The 21,447-nt window shown below is 44.9% G+C and overlaps 1 protein-coding gene across 5 annotated transcripts in view; it reads left to right on the top strand.

Annotated features, from left to right (window-relative positions):
- Positions 1-21,447, top strand: part of WFDC1 (WAP four-disulfide core domain 1) — an 80,161-nt gene that overhangs the window by 21,867 nt on the left and 36,847 nt on the right. For 4 of the 5 annotated variants that reach the window (XM_033942832.1, XM_033942833.1, XM_033942835.1 and 1 more), the window contains exons 3-5: positions 2,207-2,290; positions 19,038-19,178; positions 20,278-20,319. In XM_033942832.1, the coding sequence (XP_033798723.1) occupies positions 2,207-2,290; positions 19,038-19,178; positions 20,278-20,319 (267 nt within the window). The remainder of the gene's footprint in view (positions 1-2,206; positions 2,291-19,037; positions 19,179-20,277; positions 20,320-21,447) is intronic. The other variant, XM_033942834.1, reaches the window with a different exon arrangement.

Below are 21,447 nucleotides of genomic sequence, written 5' to 3'. Positions count from 1 at the left end.
AAGCTCGGAAGAGCGAATTCAGAAGAGCCCGCTCTGTTGCTCTAAATTACAACCACCGGCGTAATCACAATGGATTAAGCCGCACACCATCATCGGATTCTCTACCAAGTGCGCTTATATAAGTGCAATAAATTATGAGTGTGAACAAATAGAATAATGTGATCACTCAATATGCATAAATAATGTAAGAATCCAAGTTCAAGTTTCAAGTTTAATAAGTATTTGATTAATCGCTTACTCAAATATCTAAGCGATGAACAAATCATTCAATTTACAGATAATACAGGGGTTATAAAAGACAGATGGACACTGAACAAAACATATTAAATTAACGACTAACAGAATAAACAGAAAAGGAAAACAAAGGGAAAGGCAGGGTAATGAAATACAATAATAATAATAATGATACAATAATACAATAATAATGATACAATAATACAATAATAATGATAGAAAGAAGGACGATTATGGTAAAAAAACAATAGGAGGGAAATAAAAGAAGTAGCCTTATGAAAATAAGCAAAAATAGGCTGGGACTCCTAAATATCATAAGCGTCTTTGAAAAGAAAGCTCTTAAGTTTACTTTTAAATTGATCTAAGTTCTTTTCTTCTCTGAGATAAATAGGGAGGGAGTTTCAAGTTTGAGGAGCTGTAACAGAGAAGATAAAGTGCCGCCGTGTATTAATAACTTTAAGTGAGGGCGTAACTAATAGATGTTGGTCAATAGATCTCAGTGATCTGATTGGGGTATAACTTGTAGATGAAAGCCGGGGATTTGAAAGTAAGTAGATTTAGTTTATATTGAATTCGATGCGCAACTGGAAGCCAGTGTGCTTTCATAAGAAGAAGAGTGACGTGATCAAATTTCCTTGCTTTCATTATGAGTTTAATTGAGGTATTTTGAATGATCTGCAAACGTCTAATTTCTTTTTGAGCTATTCCCATAAGTAAAGCATTACAATAATCAATTTTTGAAATAACCAGGGAATGAATTAGTATATTAAGAGACTTTGGGCATAGAAATTTGGATAGTGAACGAATTTGGCGAAGTCTGTAAAAGGAAGATTTAACAATATTACTAATATGATTATGGTAAGTCAGTTTTTCATCAAAGATCACCCCCGATCCGTGAGCTAGAACGGGAGGAAAAAAAAACAATGATGACATTGTTAAAGCCACTAGCAAGTCCACTTGAGAATCAAGTCCGGTGGCCAGAATGCTGCTCGCAATCATTCAGCTACGTTGTCCACTCTTTGGTTGCCATACAGTTGTTTCAATGGTCCAACCAAGCTTAGTTTCAAGATTTAAAGTAGAGAATGACACGGGGAAAAAATCTGTCCCCGTCACCAGCCCGTCATCCTCTGCACCGCCCCGTCACCGCCGATCCCTTCACCGCCCCGTCACCGTCACCGCCATCCCTTTCACCGCCCCGTCACCGCCACTGCCATCCTATTCACCGCCCCGTCACCGTCCCCGCTGCATCCATATAAGCCTTTTTCCTTTCACTCCCTCCTTCCAATTTGAGCCGGGAACACTAGCGATCGCACGGTCCCCGCGGCCACTACCTGCCTGCCCGGTCGATCCTGGTGTTTGGCCGGCTCTCTCCCTTCTCCTCACCTTGGTTTGTGGGTTTTCTTTTTCGGCAACCTGCGCGCTTTCCCAGGGAGCCGCACACGTGCGGCTGCTCAGTGTTCGATCTTCTGCTCTGCTGCAACTTCCTGTTTCCGGTTGCGTCAGAGCAGAAGATCGAGGCTGAGCAGCGGCGGGTGTGCGCGGCTCTCTGGTAGCGTGCGGGTCGCCGAGGAGGAGGATCTGCGGACTGGGGTGAGGAGAGGGGAGAGAGCTGGCTGGACACTGGAATCGATTGGGCGGGCGGGTGTGAGCTGCGGGGACCGCGCGATCCTTCATGCCTCACTGCGGGGGACAAGACCATTCACCGCCCCGCGGGCGGTGAATGGCCTTGTCCCCGTCGCCGCAGCGACTGCTAGTTTTCTTCCCCGTTTTCGGCGGGTGACCCGCGGCTAAAATGCGGTGGCCGCGGGTAAACCGCCACCGTGTCATTCTCTAATTTAAAGCCCCTTCTTCAGGGACCGCATAAGCTCCAGTCCGAACGCAGGAGTTGAAACCGCCAAGGTTTTCATCAACGGCGCAGGCTTTGGATTATGGTTTTTTTTTTTTTTTTAAATAATCAGTCTTCTCTTTGCAGTTTTGGACTGGCTGGTGCAGCCCAAGCCTCGTTGGTTGGGTAGAAATGGCTGGTTGCTGGATGGCCCAGAAGAAGCACTGCAAGGTACAGTCTTTCATTCACTTAAACCACATAGTCTAAGGGCTCCTTTTACGAAGGTGCGCTAGCGTTTTTAGCGCGCGCTACAATGCCCCGTGCGCTAACCCTGCGCTACACGGAAAATACTAACGCCGGCTCTATAGAGGCGTTAGCATCTAGCGCGCGCGGCATTGTAGCGCACGCTAATCGCGGACTAGAAACACTAGCGCATCTTGATAAAAGGAGCACTAAGTTATGACTTCAGCAAAATAGAGAAGACATTTGGGAAGTAATTCTATAACTGGGCACCTGGTAGAACCCTATTAATATAAAGGAATGTAAGGAAAGGGATTGGGACTCGTATACTGCCTTTTTGCAGTTTATAACCACATTCAATGCGGTTTACATACAGGTATCCTCCCTCCCTTTATCCCTCTTTCTTGGAATACCACCAGATCCTCCCACAAATTAAAACTATCCTTCCCCTCGCTAAAAGGCATTTCCCACACAGGAAAGCTAGGGACCTCCCTTCACTTCAAAATCACTGAGCTCTGGAACAACCTTACCTCCCCTCTTCGGAACTTGAGCTCTCTCCAAGTTTTCCGCAAACATCTGAAAACCTGGCTTTTCTCAAAAAAATGTAAGTCTCCCTCCAACTTAGGAATCAAGGAAACTCTTATATCTTGGCATCCCAAGTCCTCTAAATTTTCTTCACACTTCTACCTCTAAGCCTCTGTTGTAGTTCCTTCCTATTTCTCCTACTGTAAACCGCGTCGAGCTCTACGAACGTGGAGATGATGCGGTATACAAACCTAAGGATTAGATTAGATTAGATTAGATTAGGTACTTCAAGCATTTTCCCTTTATGTCCCAGTGGGCTCAAAATCTAATTTACCTGGGGCAGTGGAGGATTAAGTGACTTGCCCAGGGTCACAGGGAGCAGTACAGGCTTTGAACCTACAATGTCAGGGTGCTATGGCTTTAGCTCTAACCTCTACGCCACACTAGAGAATGACAGGGGGGAAAAAATTTATCACCGTTCCTGCCCCATCCCCGCGAGCTCCGTTCCCGTCCCTGCTCCGTCTCCGCGAGCTCAGTCCTCATCCCTGCCCCATCACTGCAGGCTCAGTCCCTGTCCTGCAAACTATCAGATCCCATTCACACAAGCCTCAAATAGGTATGATTTTATACTGAACTTATTTTATTAAAGTATAAAAAGAGACAATATTCTGTACAATTGTCATTTTATAAACACAAATAATACAGAGCAAGGATGAACAAATCCCCTGTCTCCCCTCCCTTTCACAAATATCCCCTCCACTATTGTGAAAACTGAACAAACCAAATTACTACAGAATGCTGCTACATAGAAAAATCAAGCTAACAGAAAACTTTAGTCATAGATGGCAAGAATAATGTTAGGAGAAAGCAACTAGGGCAAGTGCCCCCTGGTCAGAGAGAGAGCCCTGAGCCAGCTGGAAGCTAAAGAAGCACAGCCTGGACTTTGCAGTCCCCAGTTATGTCTAATACCAGCTCTAGCAGGATACGTATTTCAAATCTGAAATATTCTAATCACAAAATATAAAATAAATTAATTTTTTTCTACCTTTTGTTGTCTGGTAATTTTATTCTTTGGTTTTGGATTCCTTCTATTTTCATTATGACATGGCTGGCTCCTGAGGGTAAAATAGGTGCAAGAAGAGCTGGGGAGAAGATGCCGAGTCTGACAAGGGCGCAATTTTTTTTAACACAGGAGCAACACTTTTCACCGCTCCCACGGGGCGGTAAAAGCTCTTGTCCCTGTTCCCGCGGGGTGGTGAAAGGTCTTGTCCCCATTCCTGCGGTAAACCAGTTGCAAATGTCTCCATTCCTGCAGATTTACTGCGGTGGCCACGATTTACCGCGGTAAACAGTCCCCGTGTCATTCTCTACGCCACACTCTCCTCCTAAATACATGTTTATAATTTAGATGCAATAACTTATGTGAGCCCTAGAGCTGGCATAAATGTTCACACCTAAATGCCAAAGATACGCACGTAACTTATAGTATTCTACAAGCTACATGTGTGAGCCCTGCTTCTGTATATGTCTACCCGTAAAATGAATGCTATGTAAGATAAGTGGTGTCTTGGAATTTACATGCATGATTCCATACCTAGGTGTACATATACCATTCTAATTATTTACATGCAACATAAGCAGAGCATAACTGTAAACACATACTTTATAGATGTTAGACTGGTTCCCTGTGTCATAGAAACATAGAAACATAGAAAGATGACGGCAGAAAAGGGCCAAGGCCCATCAAGTCTGCCCACTATAGACCCTCCCCTTGAGATTAGCTAGTGTTTTGCCCTGACCCTCTTAGGGATCCCACATGGGCGTCCCATTTATTCTTAAAATCTGGCACGCTGCTGGCCTCGATCACCTGCACTGGAAGCCCGTTCCACCGATCAATCACTCGCTCCGTGAAGAAATACTTCCTGGTGTCGCCGTGAAATTTTCCGCCCCTGAGTTTGAGCGGGTGCCCTCTCGTGGTTGAGGGGCCTCTAAGAAGGAAGATGTCATCTTCCACTTTTATACGTCCGGTGACGTATTTAAACGTCTCAATCATGTCTCCCCTCTCCCTGCGCTCCTCTAGAGTGTAGAGCTGCAAATTGTCTAGTCTTGCTTCGTACGGGAGACCAGAGAATCCATTCACATAAAATATTTATTGGTTTGGGACCAACTGAAGACAGGAGTAGGACTGCCATATGGCTCCAGAAAAAGGAGGACAGTTGATCTATGCTGGCCAGATCCAATGGCTTCGACTCTGTCCTCATCCTCCTCGATCTGTCTGCTGCCTTTGATACTTTTCTTTTGGAACTGCGTCCCGGCCTGCTTACGTCAGACCTCCTCCTATCTTCAGTTTAGGAAGGTGCTAAAAATGCATCTGTTTTCATTATAGTCTTGCTACGATTCATAATGTCTATGTTGCTAACCTTATTAATCCTATGTAGCCCGCAATGACTCCCAGTTGACATTTGCATGCAGGGGTATAAGAAATAATATGGTATGATTTGATCACCACCTATTTCTCGATACACTGTACTCGCTGGAATTTCAGGGTTCTGTTCTCTCCTGGTTTTCTTCCTATCTCTTGCATCGTACTTTCAGTGTATGTAGTGGTAAATCCTTCTCTGCTATCTATTGGTGTACCTCAAGGATCTGTCTTGGGCCCTCTCCTCGTCTTCATATATACCCTCTTTCTCGGTACACTGATCTCTTCCCATTGTTTCCAATATTATCTTTGACCCCTCTCTCTCCTTCTCCACTCATATCTAACAACCCGTCGCTCCCTCCTCTATGCTACCAAAATCCGACCTCTCCTCTCCAAGCACACTCCCAAAACCCTTCTCCATGCTCTCATCACCTCTCACTTAGCCTCTACTGCAATGTATTTCTTTCAGGTCTGTCGCTCAAGCATCTCTCTCCCCTTCAATCTGTTCAAAATGCTGCTCCACAACTCATATTCCGCGAGAGCCGCCATGATCACGTTACTCCTCTCCGCAAGTCACTTCATTGGCTCCCCATCTATTTCGGAATACATTCAAACTCCTCTTACTGACTTACAAGGGAGAGTGTGGCGCAGTGGTTAAAGCTACAGCCTCAGCACCCTGAAGTTGTGGGTTCAAACCCATGCTGCTCCTTGTGACCTTGGGCAAGTCACTTAATCCCCCCTTTGCCCCAGGTATATTAGATAGACTGTGAGCCTGCCAGGACAGATAGGGAAAAATGCTTGAGTACCAGAATAAATGCATGTAAACCGTTCTGAGCTCCCCTGGGAGAACGGTATAGAAAATAGAATAAATATAAAATAAAATAATCTCTCTCCTCACTTATAATACAGGTTTTTTAAAAAATCCTTCTTTCTAGAAACTAAGAGGTAAAAGTGAAGTCAGTCAGTACTCTTGTACAGCCACTAGAGGGACATAGTGAGCTAAACTTTAGGGTTTCTCCATATAATTACCTTCCTGGGGGGAAGAAATCTGCCTCATAAAATTTCTCTAACAGACAAAATACCACAAAATGTTTTCACATGTTTGCAGTAGACGGTTCTCATGCACTAACCCTGCGTTAAAGGCTTAGCACATGTTAGTAAAAGGGTCCTCTGGTGACTCTGTAGTATTACCAGGGTTTCCCTCATCCCACTGATGCAGAACTGGCAATATAATAATACTTGATGCCTGCAGTGCAGTACAGGATTGCTTTTGTTTCAAGACATACATTTTTTTCTTATTTCTTAATTAGTGTTATATGAAGGGTGACTTATTTTACCAGACTGTTATCCTTCAGGGGTCTTATTATGTATTAGATTTCTGAGAAGGGGTTTGGAGGCAGCGATCCCTTTCCAACACTAACAAAACCCGAAGAAATCAATTGCTTCGCTGGTTGTTACTTATATATAATACGAGGCATCTCCAGTTCTAAATGAAGATCATAACTCTCTACGCAACATTAATTCATCAATGTGACTCATTGCACCTGAAGGCAATACAGAATGATTTTATGTCATGCAAATTTAATCTGGTGGCATCTACAGCAGAGTTTCCTTTAGCACCCCTCCTTCCCCAGATGAACACTGTCGAACCAACTAATAAAAGAGATAAGAAGACAATCAAATAAGAGGGTACATTGAAGTTCAGCATCATTCATCAAGAGCAGATTGAAAGGCCTGGAAGGGAGGGCTGTTATTAAAGCAAAACAGAAATTTTACAGCAGGTAGAAAAGAAAATGCACTATTTCATGAATCTAATTTCAGACTTTAACTGAAGAGCTAATCCTCATGCTTTTGGCATTGATAATAACATAAATGTGCTCCTAATAGGTTCAGGTATCGGAGAATTAAGCCCCAACCTCTAACCCCCCCCCCAACCACTACCCCACACACACCAGGTTCTCAGCCTTAACCAAAAAGCCAAGATTGGATCCAGCAGTGTGCAGTCAGGGCCTTCAAGGGATTCAGTGAAGGCTCTGACTGCAGGCTGCCGGCTCCCAGTGGCTATTCTACCTTACCTCCAGTTGCAGGCTGTGAGCTACGGCTCCCAAAGGCTCTTTTTCTTTCTGTACGCTGGGCTGGGCTACAGCTGTGGGCTTCAGGCAGCTCCTCCTCTTTACATCCAGTGCATCGGGCCAGCATCGGTTGAATCTCATGATGGCTTCAAGCTATCCAATCCTAGGTCAGTTCAGCATTTGGGCTCCTCCTCCTTTTAGGAGCACCTATTGCAATCAGGGGATTCAGTACCTGGACAGAATACCTTCAAGGCATTTGTTTTGTTTTTAATTTGAATGGTTGGGCCGGCACAGGGTTCCCCAAAGTCCCTCCTTGAGGGCCAAATCCAGTCAGGCTTTCAGGATTTCCCCAATGATTATGCATTGAAAACAGTGCATGCACATAGATCTCATGCATATTCATTGGGGAAATCCTGAAAACCCGACTGGATTCGGCCCTCAAGGAGGGACTTTGGGGACCTCTGGGCTGTCAGATATTCTGAGCCTGCCCAACCAATCAAATTAAAAGAAGTTTTAATTTGATTGGTTGAGCAGGCTCAGATGTTCTGCCAGCCCAACCATTCAAATTAAAAGGTGATTCTTATCTGGTGGAATTGTCCCAAGGTGCAAATTTTTTGGGACCAGGTAATGAGTTTTATATCTTTGAAAATATTTGATCATCATAAGAAATGGATTGGGTTAATTAGACATCAGCACGAATGGTATTAGCTTCATACTGGGGAAAAAAGAAATATACCATCAATTAATTTATTACAATGTAAGCTAGAATTTGTTTATAATATGTCTAAACTAACTGCAATGCAAAGAAATCAGGTATCTTCTTTTCAGAAAGTATGGTTAAAATATAAATCTTGGGAAGATTCTGCTATACCATAAGGGTTTGAAGCTATACCAGCAATGTTGTCTTCTGGTCTCTTGGGTGGGGGGTGGTTTGGGGTTGGGGGGGAGATGGGGGGTTTGGATAATCATGTTAATAATGAATATGATTTTGATTAGCTATATATTTTTTCTTCTTGGATATCTTTATTGGTTAATATTATAATATATCAGCTGATAAGCTTGGAAGACAGGAAAGTGTTAATTATTGTTATTACAATAATGTATAGGAATGTTTTCAAATAAGATTTTAAAGTTTTTTTTGTATTTTTAAATACTTTAATAAAGAAATTTATTTAAAAAAACCCAAATTAAAAGGTGATTATTTCCAGGCACTAACCCCCTACTTTACAAAGTCAAACCAGCCTTTTTAGCGCTGGCTGCCAAGGTAACAGCTCCAACACTCACAGAATTCCTATGAGCGTCCGAGCTATTACCGCCACGGCTGACACTAAAAACGCTAGCGTGGCTTTGGAAAGGAGAGGGTAAATCCTCTAACAATAGGACGCGCTCATGTGCCATTCGGGTTTGCCCCTTTGAAGCTTCTGGTTTTGGATTCCTTATTGCTCTGGTCTGGGGACTCTTTGGTGTTGCCACCGATCTTCAAAGCTGTGCAGTAGCCCACCCAGGGATCTTTCTTTCTTTATTTTTACAAATAAATGATTGTTCTGACAAACGTTAAGCTGCATTAGGGAGCATAATGAATATTTAATTTAAATTAATTTTTTTCTTGTTGTGCTTGATCTACCTGGAAGGAAAAAGGATACAACAGGATACAGAGGGTCATTTTCTGCTGCTTGAGCTTGGAGCACTAGCCATTGGCTTTTCTTTCCATTTAAATTTGATTTAGATTTTGTTTGCTTTCTTATTTACCCCCCACCCCCCGACCTCCTTTTTACAAAACCGTAGTGTGATTTTTTAGTGCCAACTGCAGTGGTAACCGCTCCGACATTCATAGAATTCCTATGAGCTTCGGAGCTGCTACCGCCATGACCTGTGCTAAAAACCATGCTACGATTTTGTAAAAGAGCAGCAGCGTACCTAGGGTATGTGGTACCCGGGGCCCATCATTTTTTGACCCCCCCCCCCATGTAAAAAAATATTTTTTGTAATAACCATGAAACGGAATAAATGGTCAGAATAGAAACAGGCAGTGAAAATTTTCTTTTATTGAACCTCATATATGTAACCATTATTCCAAACATAACATAACATAACATAAATTATGTCTGAATTGTCATGACATCAGAAGTACATATGGAGTAGTTGCAGGTGATGCTTGAGACAGTTCTGATTGTGTTAGTTCGGTTTTATGTGTTTTTTTGAATAGAAGGATTTTTATTTCTTTTTTGAAGGTTTTGTAGTCTATGGTCGAGGTCAATAGGTTGTAGAGTTGGGGGTCGAGTGTTGTAGCTCGAATGGCTAGGAGGTTGTCGAACAGTTTTTTTCTTTTGATGTTTTTGGTTGGAGGGTGTGTGAATAGTGCATGAGTTCTCCTATGTCTGGTTGAGGTGGACTGAATTATTTAGCTGAAGAAATTAGTTACCCCCCCCCCCCATTCCACACACATTAATTCTCTTCCATTTTTCTTCCCATTATAAAAAATACTGATAAGTTCCCAGAAAAAAAATACATTAAAATAAGAAGTGAAAACAAAAGCCCCTACAGATGAGAACATAACATAAGAATAGCCTAACTGGGTCAGACCAAAGATCCATCATGCCCAGTAGCCCATTCTCATGGTAGCCAATCCAGGTCACCAGTACCTGGTCAAAACCCAAAGAGTAGCAACATTCCATGCTACCGATCCAGGGCAAGCAGACACTTCCTCCATGTCTTAATAACAGACTATGGACTTTTCCTCCAGAAATTTGTCCAAATCTTTCTTAAAACCAGCTACGCTATCTGCTTTTACCATAACTTCTGGCCACTTCATTTTTAAGCTTAGATCTTTCCTTCCAAACAGAAACCTTGATAAATGTCAAATACAGCACAAGGTAACTTCACACGGTCTTAGCTGTGCAGGAAATGTGAATCTCCTCATACACCTACCATATAGTGCAAAAATGTGCAAAGGTCTGTTTTTTTCTTTTGATCATTATATAGCCTAATGCCACACAAGCAGCGCTGTTACAAACATATTCTGAAGGTCAATGCTAAGGTTAACAAAGTTTCCTTCCTTGGACCACAAGGAGATACTGACAAACCACTGGAAGAGATCCCAAAACAACTACCCAGGCACAACACCCAACGACTCACTCAGTGTGTGAACCAGTTGAGTGGAGTGGACTAACTGGGGAGTGGTTAGGAGAAGCCAAAGGGGGGTGCTCAGCAGAATTTCCCAGACCACCTCTTCCTCTCAACACATTGACACGCTGCCACCACCACCACCACTAGGAACACCTCACCGGGTAGGCCAAAAAATGCTTATAAACTTTATAAAACACATTATTATATTTTCTTATAAAGCACATATTTTAACTGAACTCTCTGACATCCTCAGCCTTGCCATTCACAAAAATAGAAGGAAGAAAAGTTCCCATTTCCTGCTCTCTCATGTCCCCGGCCTATATAATATTTTTCTTCTGCAGACCTTTCAAAAGTCTGACCAAATCCTCGTTTCACTTGCATTTATAATGCAAGTGAAACGAGGATTTGGTCAGACTTTTGAAAGTACTGAGGATGCCATCTCTCCCCAATCCCAGGTCCTAAAGTCTAAGAGAGTAGCGCAAACTAGTGTTGCCCGATTCAGGAAAAAAAAAATTTTTTGATTCGATTCAGCCTATTGAATTGGTTTTTCGATTCGATTTTCCTGCCCAAATGGGTGTTTTTTTTCAAACATCCTGGTGGGTTTATTTTATAGCTTTTTCACCTCCCTTTGGCTTCTCCTAACCACACTGGCGCTGTGGTATAAATAAAATAAAGAAACAAAAAGGACTGTTCCTCTCTCTGTTAAATCCTAGCTCACGTTTGCGGTCTAACACCAGCTCTGCCAGGATACACATTTCAAATCTGACATATTGTAATCACAAAACAGAAAATAAAATTAGTCTTTTTACCTTTTGTTGTCTGGTTATTTTTCAAATCTTGTTGGTCCAAGGCTCTGGTTGTCTTCTGATAACTTGCTTGCCAGGGTCTCCTTCTTCCTTCTTTCTGCATGCTAACCATCCATCTGCCATCTCTATCCTCCCCGTTTCCCTTCCCTCCCCAGGAGGTCTGGCATCTTTCCTATTTTTCGTCTCCTTCCACAGATCCACCTTTTCTTAACTACCCTTTCATCCGGCATCTCTCCCTCCTTCCCCACCATCCCAGGGTCCACCTTCTCTCCCTTTCTTTTCCCAACTACCCTCCTATTCAGTATCTCTATCCCCCCTCCACACCATTCCTTGTGTCCAACTTCTCTCCCTTTCTGTTCCTTCCCTCCCTAAAAACCATGGTCCATCATCTCTCTCCCTCTCCTCTATTTTCAGAACCATTATTTCTTCCCACCCAAAGTCCGGCATATGCGCGTCTCTTTGAACCCCCCCCTTCCCTCCATGTACTTCTACACCAGGGCCCCCCTCCCCCAAAGGCCTGTCCCCCCCTTCCCCAAAGGCCTGTCCCCCCCTTAAAGGTCTGCATCCCACCCCTGAAGGCCTTCCCCCCACCTTGAAGGCCTGCACCCCCCCGAAGGCCTGTCCCCCCCTTGAAGGCCTGCCTGTTCCCCTTGAAGGCCTGTCCCCCCTTAAAGGTCTGCATCGCACCCCTGAAGGCCTGTTTCCCCCCTTGAAGGCCTGCCTGCCTGTCCCCCTTGAAGGCCTATCCCCCCCCTTGAAGGCCTGCCTGCCTGTCCCCCTTGAAGGCCTGCCTGCCTGCCTGTCCCCCCCCTTGAAGACCTGTCCCCCTTGAAGGCCTGCATGCCTGTCCCCCCCTTGAAGGCCTATCCCCCCCTTGAAGGCCTGCCTGCCTGTCCCCCCCTTGAAGGCCTATCCCACCCCCTTGAAAGCCTATCCCCCCTTGAAGGCCTGCCTACCCACCCCACCCTGAAGGCCTGATGCCATGCCCCACCTCGAAGGACCGCTCGCCCCCCAACCCTGAAGGACTGCTCATTCCCCTGGCCTCCCCGCACCACCTACGGTAGAGAAGCAGCCCGCAACAAGATTGCGATGCCAGCGATCCCAGTGCTGCTTTGGCGCTGCTTCCTCCACCGCGGTGCCGCCCCTCCTCTGATGTCAGAGGAAGGGCGGGACCACGGCGGAAGAAGGAGCGCCTAAGCAGCGTAGGGATCGCTGGGATCGCGATCCCACTGAAGGCTGCTTCTCCACTGCAAACGGTGCGGGGGGGGGGGTCCAGGAGGAGAATCTGGATGTCAGGGGAGGGGAACCAGACGCCAACGGCTTCAAGGCCAGGAGCACCCCCTCAGAGCTTGCACCCAGGGCGAACCTCCCCCCCCTTGGTACGCCACTGTAAAAGAGGGGGTTATTTTGGCATTTTCATTTCTGAGTATTTCACCCAAATACCCGGAGGCTTTGTTTATTTTTATGTAAACTGGGACCAGACCATACTACTACTTATCACTTATTTAGCGCTGAAAGATGTACGCAGCACTGTACGTTTTGACATTTATAGACGGTCTCTGCTCGGAAGAGCTTATAGTCTAACTTGGACAGACATGATATATAGGGTTGGGGATGCAGAACCCAAGGTGAGAGGAGTTAGGAGTCGAAAGCACTCTCAAAGAGGGGGGGCTGACATTTATAGATGGTCCCTGTTCTGAAGAGCTTACAATCTAACTTGGACAGACAGGCATGACATATAGGGTTGGGGATGCAGAACCCAAGGTGAGAGGAGTTAGGAGTCAAAAGGACTCTCAAAGAGGTGGGTTGACATTTATAGATGGTCCCTGCTCTGAAGAGCTTACAATCTAACTTGGACAGACAGACATGACATATAGGGTTGAGGATGCAGAACCCAAGGTGGGTAGTACATTTTTATGTTACAACTTTTTACACACACATATCCTGGTCTAATTTTATAGTTTCTTCTGTGTTTGAGCCATTTGGTGCAATCCCTCAATGAGGGTGAATACGTAATTCTGAATACTAAAAAGCATAGGGCCCCTTTCACAAAGCCGCACTAAAAAAGTGGCCTGTGCTATTTTTAGGCCACTTTTAAGCAAGGCTTTAAAATGTTCACAATTTAACTTTCCCTATTAATGGCCATATGCTAACTGGGCCTTTATTATATGAGACCTTACTATCACTTATTATGTGAGAGTTGATATGTGGAGTCGCTGAGCCCCTCTTGCTGTTTCCCTGGGGGTGAGAGGTGATATCTGAGGTTCCCGAGCCCCTCTTGCTGTTTTCTCTGGGGGTGAGAGGCGATATGTGGGGTTGCCGAGCCCCTTTTGCTGTTTAAGAGAAGTGTGGGCTAGGTTATTTGTTAAAATTTTGACTGTGAGCTATATTGTTGCAAATAGTGTACTGGAACTCTTATAGAAGGGAATTGTTTGGAACAACAATTGCTGTATGAGTGTCGGAGCATTTACCGCATTAATCTCTAGCACAGCTTGATAAAAGGATTGGTAAGTGGTTCGTTTGTACGCAACAATCTGTTTGTTAGTTTAAAATACAATTTGCCTGTATCCTGTACATTTGTCTGCAGTATCTTTCTTTGTTTTTGGTTCATCACATTTTTACTGCAGACTACCGTATTTTTGGCTCTATAAGATGCACTTTTTCCACCCCCAAAAAGGGGGTGGAAAAGTGGGTGCGTCTTATGGAGGGAATACACCTTCCCCTCCCCCCTCCCAGTACCTTTTTAAAGTTGCAGTGGTCCAGTGTGCTCTCCTGCTGGAGGCTGGCTTTGGTAGCTGCATGGCACGACACAGGAGCACAACCTTTGCACTTCCTGCCTGGTCTCATGCCACTCAGTGATTGGCAACTTTAAAAAGGTACCGGGGGGCTGCGGGAGGCTTTGGGCTGTGGGCTGCAGGTGGCGGGCTGCTTTGGATGCGAGTGGCTTCAAGCTGTGGGCTGCGGGCAGGCTCCTTCGGCTGCGGGCAGCTTCAGGCTGTGGGCTGCAGGTGGGCGGCTTCGGGCTGCAGGCGGGCTCCTTCGGCTGCAGGAGGCTTTGGGTTGTGGGCTGCAGGCGGGCTCCTTCGGCTGCAGGTGGGCTGCTTCAGGCTTCCCAACACCAGACACACCAGACCACCAGATGCATCACCCTGTAGAGGAGGACATTTTTTTTCCTTGGTTTTTCCTCCTCTACAGGGGGGTGCGTCTTATGGATGGGTGCGTCTTATAGAGCAAAAAATATGGTAGTTGGATTTTTTTTTTTTACCAGGCAAATTACTTTATCCATCCAATATCAATTAGCAAAATGCTGGAACCAACTACCACTTACACTACGATCTTGTGACCACTATCTCAGATTCAGAAAACTTTTTTAAAACATTTCTCTACCAAGACAGGGAGTCAACCCAGAAGTAACTGAAATGGTAATTGTAAAAGCCCATTTCTAAACTGTCCAATGCAATTCTTGGGACATAACTAGAGAATGACACAGGGTCAAATTTGTCCCCGTCCCCGCAGGAACTCAATTTCCCCATCCCGTCCCCATGAGGTTTGTTACTGTCGCTGTCACTGTTCCTGCCCCATTCCTGCAAGCTCTGCCTTAACCGCAGAAGCCTCGAACACTTATGATTTTAAAATGTTTGAGGCTTGTGCAGATGAGGACGGAGCTTAGGCATTGGTGGAATGAGGCATTATGACATCACAATCTGAGCTCTAGAATGTTGCTACTTAGGATTTTAAAGGGTTTGAGGCTTGTGCAGATGAGGACGGAGCTTAGGCATTGGTGGAATGAGGCATTATGACATCACAATCTGAGCTCTAGAATGTTGCTACTTAGGATTTTAAAGCATCTGAGGCTTGTGCAGATGAGGACAGAGCTTGCAGGAATGGAGCAGGGGCAGGAACTCGCGGGGATGAGACGTGAAAATGAGTTCCGTGTCATTCTGTAGCATAACGATGTATTTGTAACTATGACCTAACTGTATTAATAACTGAACTGATCTACCTTACTAGCAACTCTATTATATGTCCATGCCAAACTAAACTGTCCATTGTAACTTCCTGGATAACTGACGCAACCTCTTGTAATGTAATCTGACCTTGAACTGAATAGGTAAAGGCGGAATAGAAAACCTGATTAATATAACATAACATCTACTGAATCCCCTGCTATAAATGCCACCGTACGTCACTGATTGAATCACACTTTATTATAAAAATTAAGCACATGATTGCAGGACTAAGAACAGAACCAACCGATGTCCAACATCTTTGGTTTAGTTAGAGGGGTCCTTAGTGGAAAAGTCTGTAATTGAAATGACCTCTTTTGGCAATTTTCTCAGAACTGGCCAACAGAAGCATGAAGACGTTAAAAATATTTCACGTAATGTACTGCAACTGTGTGTGGCCCATCATTGGGATTTGTAACTCATGTACGGCTAGGTTTGACAGCCCCTGTCAGGAGAAGTTAAGAAAGTAAAAAATGAGAGCCATTACCCTCCAACTGGTAGTGTTTTTGAGAAATCTGTCAGGGGGAAAATGCCAACGCCTTTGGGTTAAATAAGAGAGATCCTCCTTTAAACCTAAGGTCAGGTGCATTACTCGTGCTTTGTCATCACCACTTAAGCACAGCTTGCTGTTTGTTCAAGTTTTTAAATACATTTGGGGGGGGGTGTTGGTTTTTCTTTTCTTTTTTGCTGATTTACATAAATGTTTACTGATTTTATTGACCTAATGCAAAATCAGCAGTTGGACTGCTACCAAACATGCAAGTGGTACCTCTTTGTTGACACTTGTTTCCACGAATCCAAGTAGACAACCATCGTAACCTCAATTCTTTGCTTAAGGTTGACTTTTAATTTCCTTAATAGTTGATGAGCCTGGACTTCCTCAAAAGGAAGAGAGAAGAGGTGGTCAGCTAAAGAAATGCACATACAAACATAAGCATTGCAATACTGGGAATAAAGGTCCATCAAGCCCAGTATCCTGTTTCCAAAGCCAGGTCATAAGTACCTGGTACCTGGCAATTCAAGAGCGTAAAGGTGGTTTTTATGCTGCTTACCTTAGGAATTGTACAAAATTTTGGTCGTAATTGTGGTATAAAGCTAGACATCCTGGTGGTCTGGGCGTCCCAATAGCCTGAATGTCCAGGGGTAGGGAACTCCGGTCCTCGAGAGCCGTATTCCAGTCGGGTTTTCAGGATTTCCCCAATGAATATGCAGTGCATGCAAATAGATCTCATGCATATTCATTGGGGAAATCCTGAAAACCCAACTGGAATACGGCTCTCGCGGACCAGAGTTCCCTACCCCCGAGATAGAGGATTTTAAAAAATGCATTTCTAGATCAGGGGTAGGGAACTCCGGTCCTCGAGAGCCGTATTCCAGTCGGGTTTTCAGGATTTCCCCAATGAATATGCATGAGATCTATTTGCATGCACTGCTTTCAATGCATATTCATTGGGGAAATCCTGAAAACCTGACTGGAATACGGCTCTTGCGGACCGGAGTTCCCTACCCCTGAGATAGAGGATTTATTTCTAGATCAGGAGTAGAGAACTCCGGTCCTCGAGAGCCGTATTCCAGTCGGGTTTTCAGGATTTCCCCAATGAATATGCATGAGATCTATTTGCATGCACTGCTTTCAATGCATATTCATTGGGGAAATCCTGAAAACCTGATTGGAATATGGCTCTCGAGGACCGTAGTTCCCTATCCCTGTTCTAGATGTATGGTGGTTTGCCTTTAGAAAATAGGCATTTTCTTATTGCCGACTTTGGACGTCTAATGCCATACGTCCAAATCGGACTTCGACGTATGTTTTTAATATGCCCCTCCAAATGCGTAGTGTTTGCCTTTACTAAGGGCTCCTTTTACTAAGGTGCGCTAGCATTTGTAGCGCACGCACAAGATTAGCACGCTATAGCACGTGGTAGCTGAAAAATTACTGCCTGCTTAAAAAGAGGCGGCAGCGGCTAGCGCACGGGGCAGTTTAGCGCGCGCTATTCCGCACGACAAGGCCCTAACGCACCTTTGTAAAAGGAGCCCTAAGACATCTCATCGCAAGGACGCTGCCTCCGAGTCTTACCCCCCCCTCTTCTAGCGAACTGCACTAGCCATTTCAAACGCAGGGAGTCACGCTGAATGGCCCGCTCTTTGAACGTCGGGAGCAGCGCAGGCCGTTTGGCGCGGCTCCCCGTGCTAGAAACGGCAAGTGCAGTTTAATAGAAGAGGCCCTTAGAGTTGATAAACCAGTCAAGTGGCTCCCGTGGCAATGAATAACACATACATCAGTGGTTCCCAACCCTGTCCTGGAGGACCACCAGGCCAGTTGGGTTTTCAGGATAACCCTAATGAATATGCATGAGAGAGATCTGCATATAATGGAGGTGCCAGGCATGCAAAGCTGCTCCATGCATATTCATTAGGGCTATCCTGAAAACCTGACTGGCCTAGTGGTCCTCCAGGACAGGGTTGGGAACCACTGACATATGTTATCAGATTCGTTTTACAGTAAGAGTCTAGTCAGGTTCAATCCAGTTGAATATCACAAGCGCATAACTGTTTACATCAGGTGTTTGCCTCTTTCTGCAAATTATCTTAACAAAATAAAAAGGACTTGCTCATAACTTAATGTTTCTAGGTTATTCAAGTGCCATTATTCTCTCAGATATATTGAAAACCCGACAATACCAGGCCCACCCAAAAACTTAAACTTTCCTTCCCCTCACTATGTGGGTTATCCCCTCTATGCGGGAAAATTGAGAAAATCTCTCTTATTACAGGGCTTTGGAATAACCTTACTACCCCACTGCGGACTCAGGTCTCCTTCCAACTATTCCATAAGCATCTGAAAACCAGTCTTTTCACAAAAACGTAACGCTCTCCTCCCCCCCCTATTCTCAATCCACCAAACTCAATGTGCTATTCTTATCCTTTATTAAACTTTTGTAAACCGTGCCGAGCTCTATATTCATGGAGAGGATGCGGTATATAAACTTAAGGTTTAGTTAGTTTAGTTTAGTTTAGTTTAGAAAACCCGAGTGACTATCAAGCAGCTTACTTTACTCCTCCTCCTTTACCAACGCTTAGTGTGGGTTTTAGCGTTGGTAAAGGAGGGGATTAGTAAGGTAATGGTAGGAGGACTTCTTTTGGACGAACACCAGGACTGGTACAAAAGCTAAGTGCCTGTCTTTAGTTTCTAGTTTATTAGCCAAGGTGGCAAGAGTCTTTGGCTAGCCCAGCCATCGGACCAGAAAGAGTCTATCCCTACCCCCTCCTTTTCAAAGCCACGCTAGCGTTTTTAGCACCGGCTGCCGCGGCAACAGCTCCGACGCTCCTAGAATTCTTACGAGCATCGGCGCTGTTGCCGCCACAGGCGGCGCTAAAAAACGCTAGCGCACCCAGTACAGAGCTTTCTTAAGATCCTGCTGAGTAGTCGCGCCGGATTTCAAACAACTGAACTATTACTTCAAAGAAATACAAAATCATTTTCATGGCAGAGTTTCACTGATAAACCAATGTTTGTTCCACTGACTTCTTGGATCGACGCAGACGGATTATAAAATTGCAATGGATGTTTCCAATGTTACCCTAATGAAAGAAAGCGTATGGACTAGTGCTAATATTTATTTTAGCAGCTGCTGCAGGAGCAACCGTGTCAACAGAGATGATGACTCCTTTATTTCTCGTGCACTGTGGGGCTCGAGATTAGACGTTCCTTTGGTTTTAGCTCTTGCGTGGTGAAAGTTTGTTTCAAAATAACGTGGGTGCTTCTCCCCATTTCTTTCTCAGCCGAGGCTTGCAGCACCACAGAGGATGGGGATGAACCTCTTCAATGCCCCACTGGGTACGAATGCCACATTATAAACCCAGGCAACCCAGCAGAAGGAATCCCCAACAGGGGGCACTGTATCAAGCGTCGCAGGAACTCCGGTCAGTATTACATTACTGGGGCAGAGGGTTTTGTCATCTTGATAAGAAAGGGTTTTGGAAACGGCGGTGCAGTCAGGGCCAGCCCAAAGGTATCTGATGTCATGTGCAAACCTTCATTTGTGCACCCCTCCCCCCCCTCAACCTAGGGTTACGAGACGTCCAGATTTCCACGGAAATATCCTCCTTTTGAGAACATGTCCGGGGGTCCGGACGGCTTTTCGACAAGTGCATTATTTGAAGCAAGGGTCAGGAGCACCCCATGCCCTGTCCTAAATTTTCCACTGATTCTCTACATAATGTGGGGCACAGGCTGCCTTAAGCTCAGCCTGCATAGCTGAAAGTGCACACCCCAATCAAAGTGCGCTTGCCAGGGGTGTGCTGTCTTTTTCAAACAACATAAGAACCATGAACCAATTTTTTTCATCAGTTTGTGCTGCTTCCAATCCAAAATGACAGAAGAAAATGCCAATTTTGTTTTGTATCCTCATTGTAGCATGGGTTAAATTGTTAAGTACATGTGGGGTATTTTAAAACCGAAAAGAAAAATGAAAATAAATCACAGTTTTATTTTCCCACGCACACTCAGTGTGCGTGGGTAGGTCACAGGGGTGCAGTCCACATGTGCGTATCCATCAGCTCTACCAGTCCCCACCCTCTCTGACATCATATTCCTGTTCAGGGTGGGGGAGGTCGGCAGAGCTGGAGACCGTAATCATGCAGACCATGGCCTTATGACCACTCCATGCACCCTTCTACTGCCTAGAGAAGTGGGGTAGCCAGCAAGCCAGGTATACCACTAAGTCTATGCAGAAACAGTTGTCATATCTATAGGGGAGTATGTAGCACAGTGGTTGGCGCTATATCCTCAGCACCCTGAGGTTGTAGGTTCAAATCCCATGCTGCCCCTTGTGACCTTGGGCAAGTCACTCAATCCCCCCATTGCCCCGGGTACATTAGATAGATTGTGAGCCCACCAGGACAGATAGGGAGAAATGCTTGAGTACCTGAATGTACACCACATAGGCTATAAGTGGTATATAAATACTGAAATAAATGAGATATGGAAGAAATGTTGCTAAATCCTATCTTTTCTTTCTAGATGGGCCCAATCTCAGACATAAATATCACAAAGAGTATTTTGGTAAGATTATTCTTTTTATTTTTGATATTGTTTTGGCATGCTGTAGCTTCTTCATCTAGGACACCGCACACCATAGAGAATGACACGGTGACAAAATTCATCACCGTTTCCGTCCCCGTCCCCACGGATAACCATGGGAAACCATCCCGTGCCATTCTCTAGTGTCTATCTCCTCAGTCCTTCTACACCAGCACTCTTCAATGCCAGGCTTGAGGGTCAGTGTCTGTTCCTATTCATACTCTGATTCTTATTTGAGGCAAGTATAAGATAATGAACCCATTGTGACATCACTGATGAGGCTGGCTCTTAGGCATTGGTGGAATGAGGCTTTATGACATCACAGTCTCTATTCTGGATACCAGAGACTGTTATTCTCTCAACCTCAGTCCTTCTACACCAGCATTCTTCAATGCAAGGCTTGAGGGACAGTGATTGTGCCCATTTATACTCTGATTCTACCCTCCCTCTTTAAAGAATGACATGGAGATGGTTTCTCCCAGTTATCTACGGGAAAGGTGATGAATTTTGTCACTGTGTCATTCTCTACTTCAGTGCAAGGCTAAATTAAAAGAGGGCTGGGGTTTCCCCATTTTAAGAACACCTCCTCTTGGTCCTAGGAATAATCCTGTTATAGATAAGCAGAAGGGAGCCCTTGTGGAAGATGTGTCCCCCTCCCAACCCCTGGGTTCATCCTATCGCCTGGATTCCCTTTACCACATCCTATTGTCTTTTCAGTAGAAGTAGCAGTGGAGTTACATCCCTAGGAGCAGTGGTATACATGATGGGGTGTCTCTTGTTTGGCTGGAGCACCCCTTGTTTGCAATCATTGCCTTCGCCTGTCCCCTGCTCTGGAACAGGAAGTTGATTTCAGAGGTGGAAGGGACCAGTGGATCCTAAGGCTGCATGCAGGCGGACCTGTAGTCCCACGACTTCTCCTGCACATCTGGGCTCCTTGCACCTGGGACAGGATGACCCCCCCCCCCCCTCCCTTCTATTGGTATGCTACTTCTGAGGAGGGTGAGCCTTGGTAGATTGCCTTGAAAGACTTTTAGATTTTCTTCAAAAGACCAATTCATTTTTGATTGGCAATAAGAACATAAGAATTGCCGCTGCTGGGTCAGCTGTGCC

Source organism: Geotrypetes seraphini, chromosome 4 (genome assembly GCF_902459505.1).
Source record: "Geotrypetes seraphini chromosome 4, aGeoSer1.1, whole genome shotgun sequence".
Taxonomy (NCBI): domain Eukaryota; kingdom Metazoa; phylum Chordata; class Amphibia; order Gymnophiona; family Dermophiidae; genus Geotrypetes; species Geotrypetes seraphini.
Note: the sequence above shows the minus strand (reverse complement) of the source record. Positions and strands in the feature narration are given on the sequence as shown.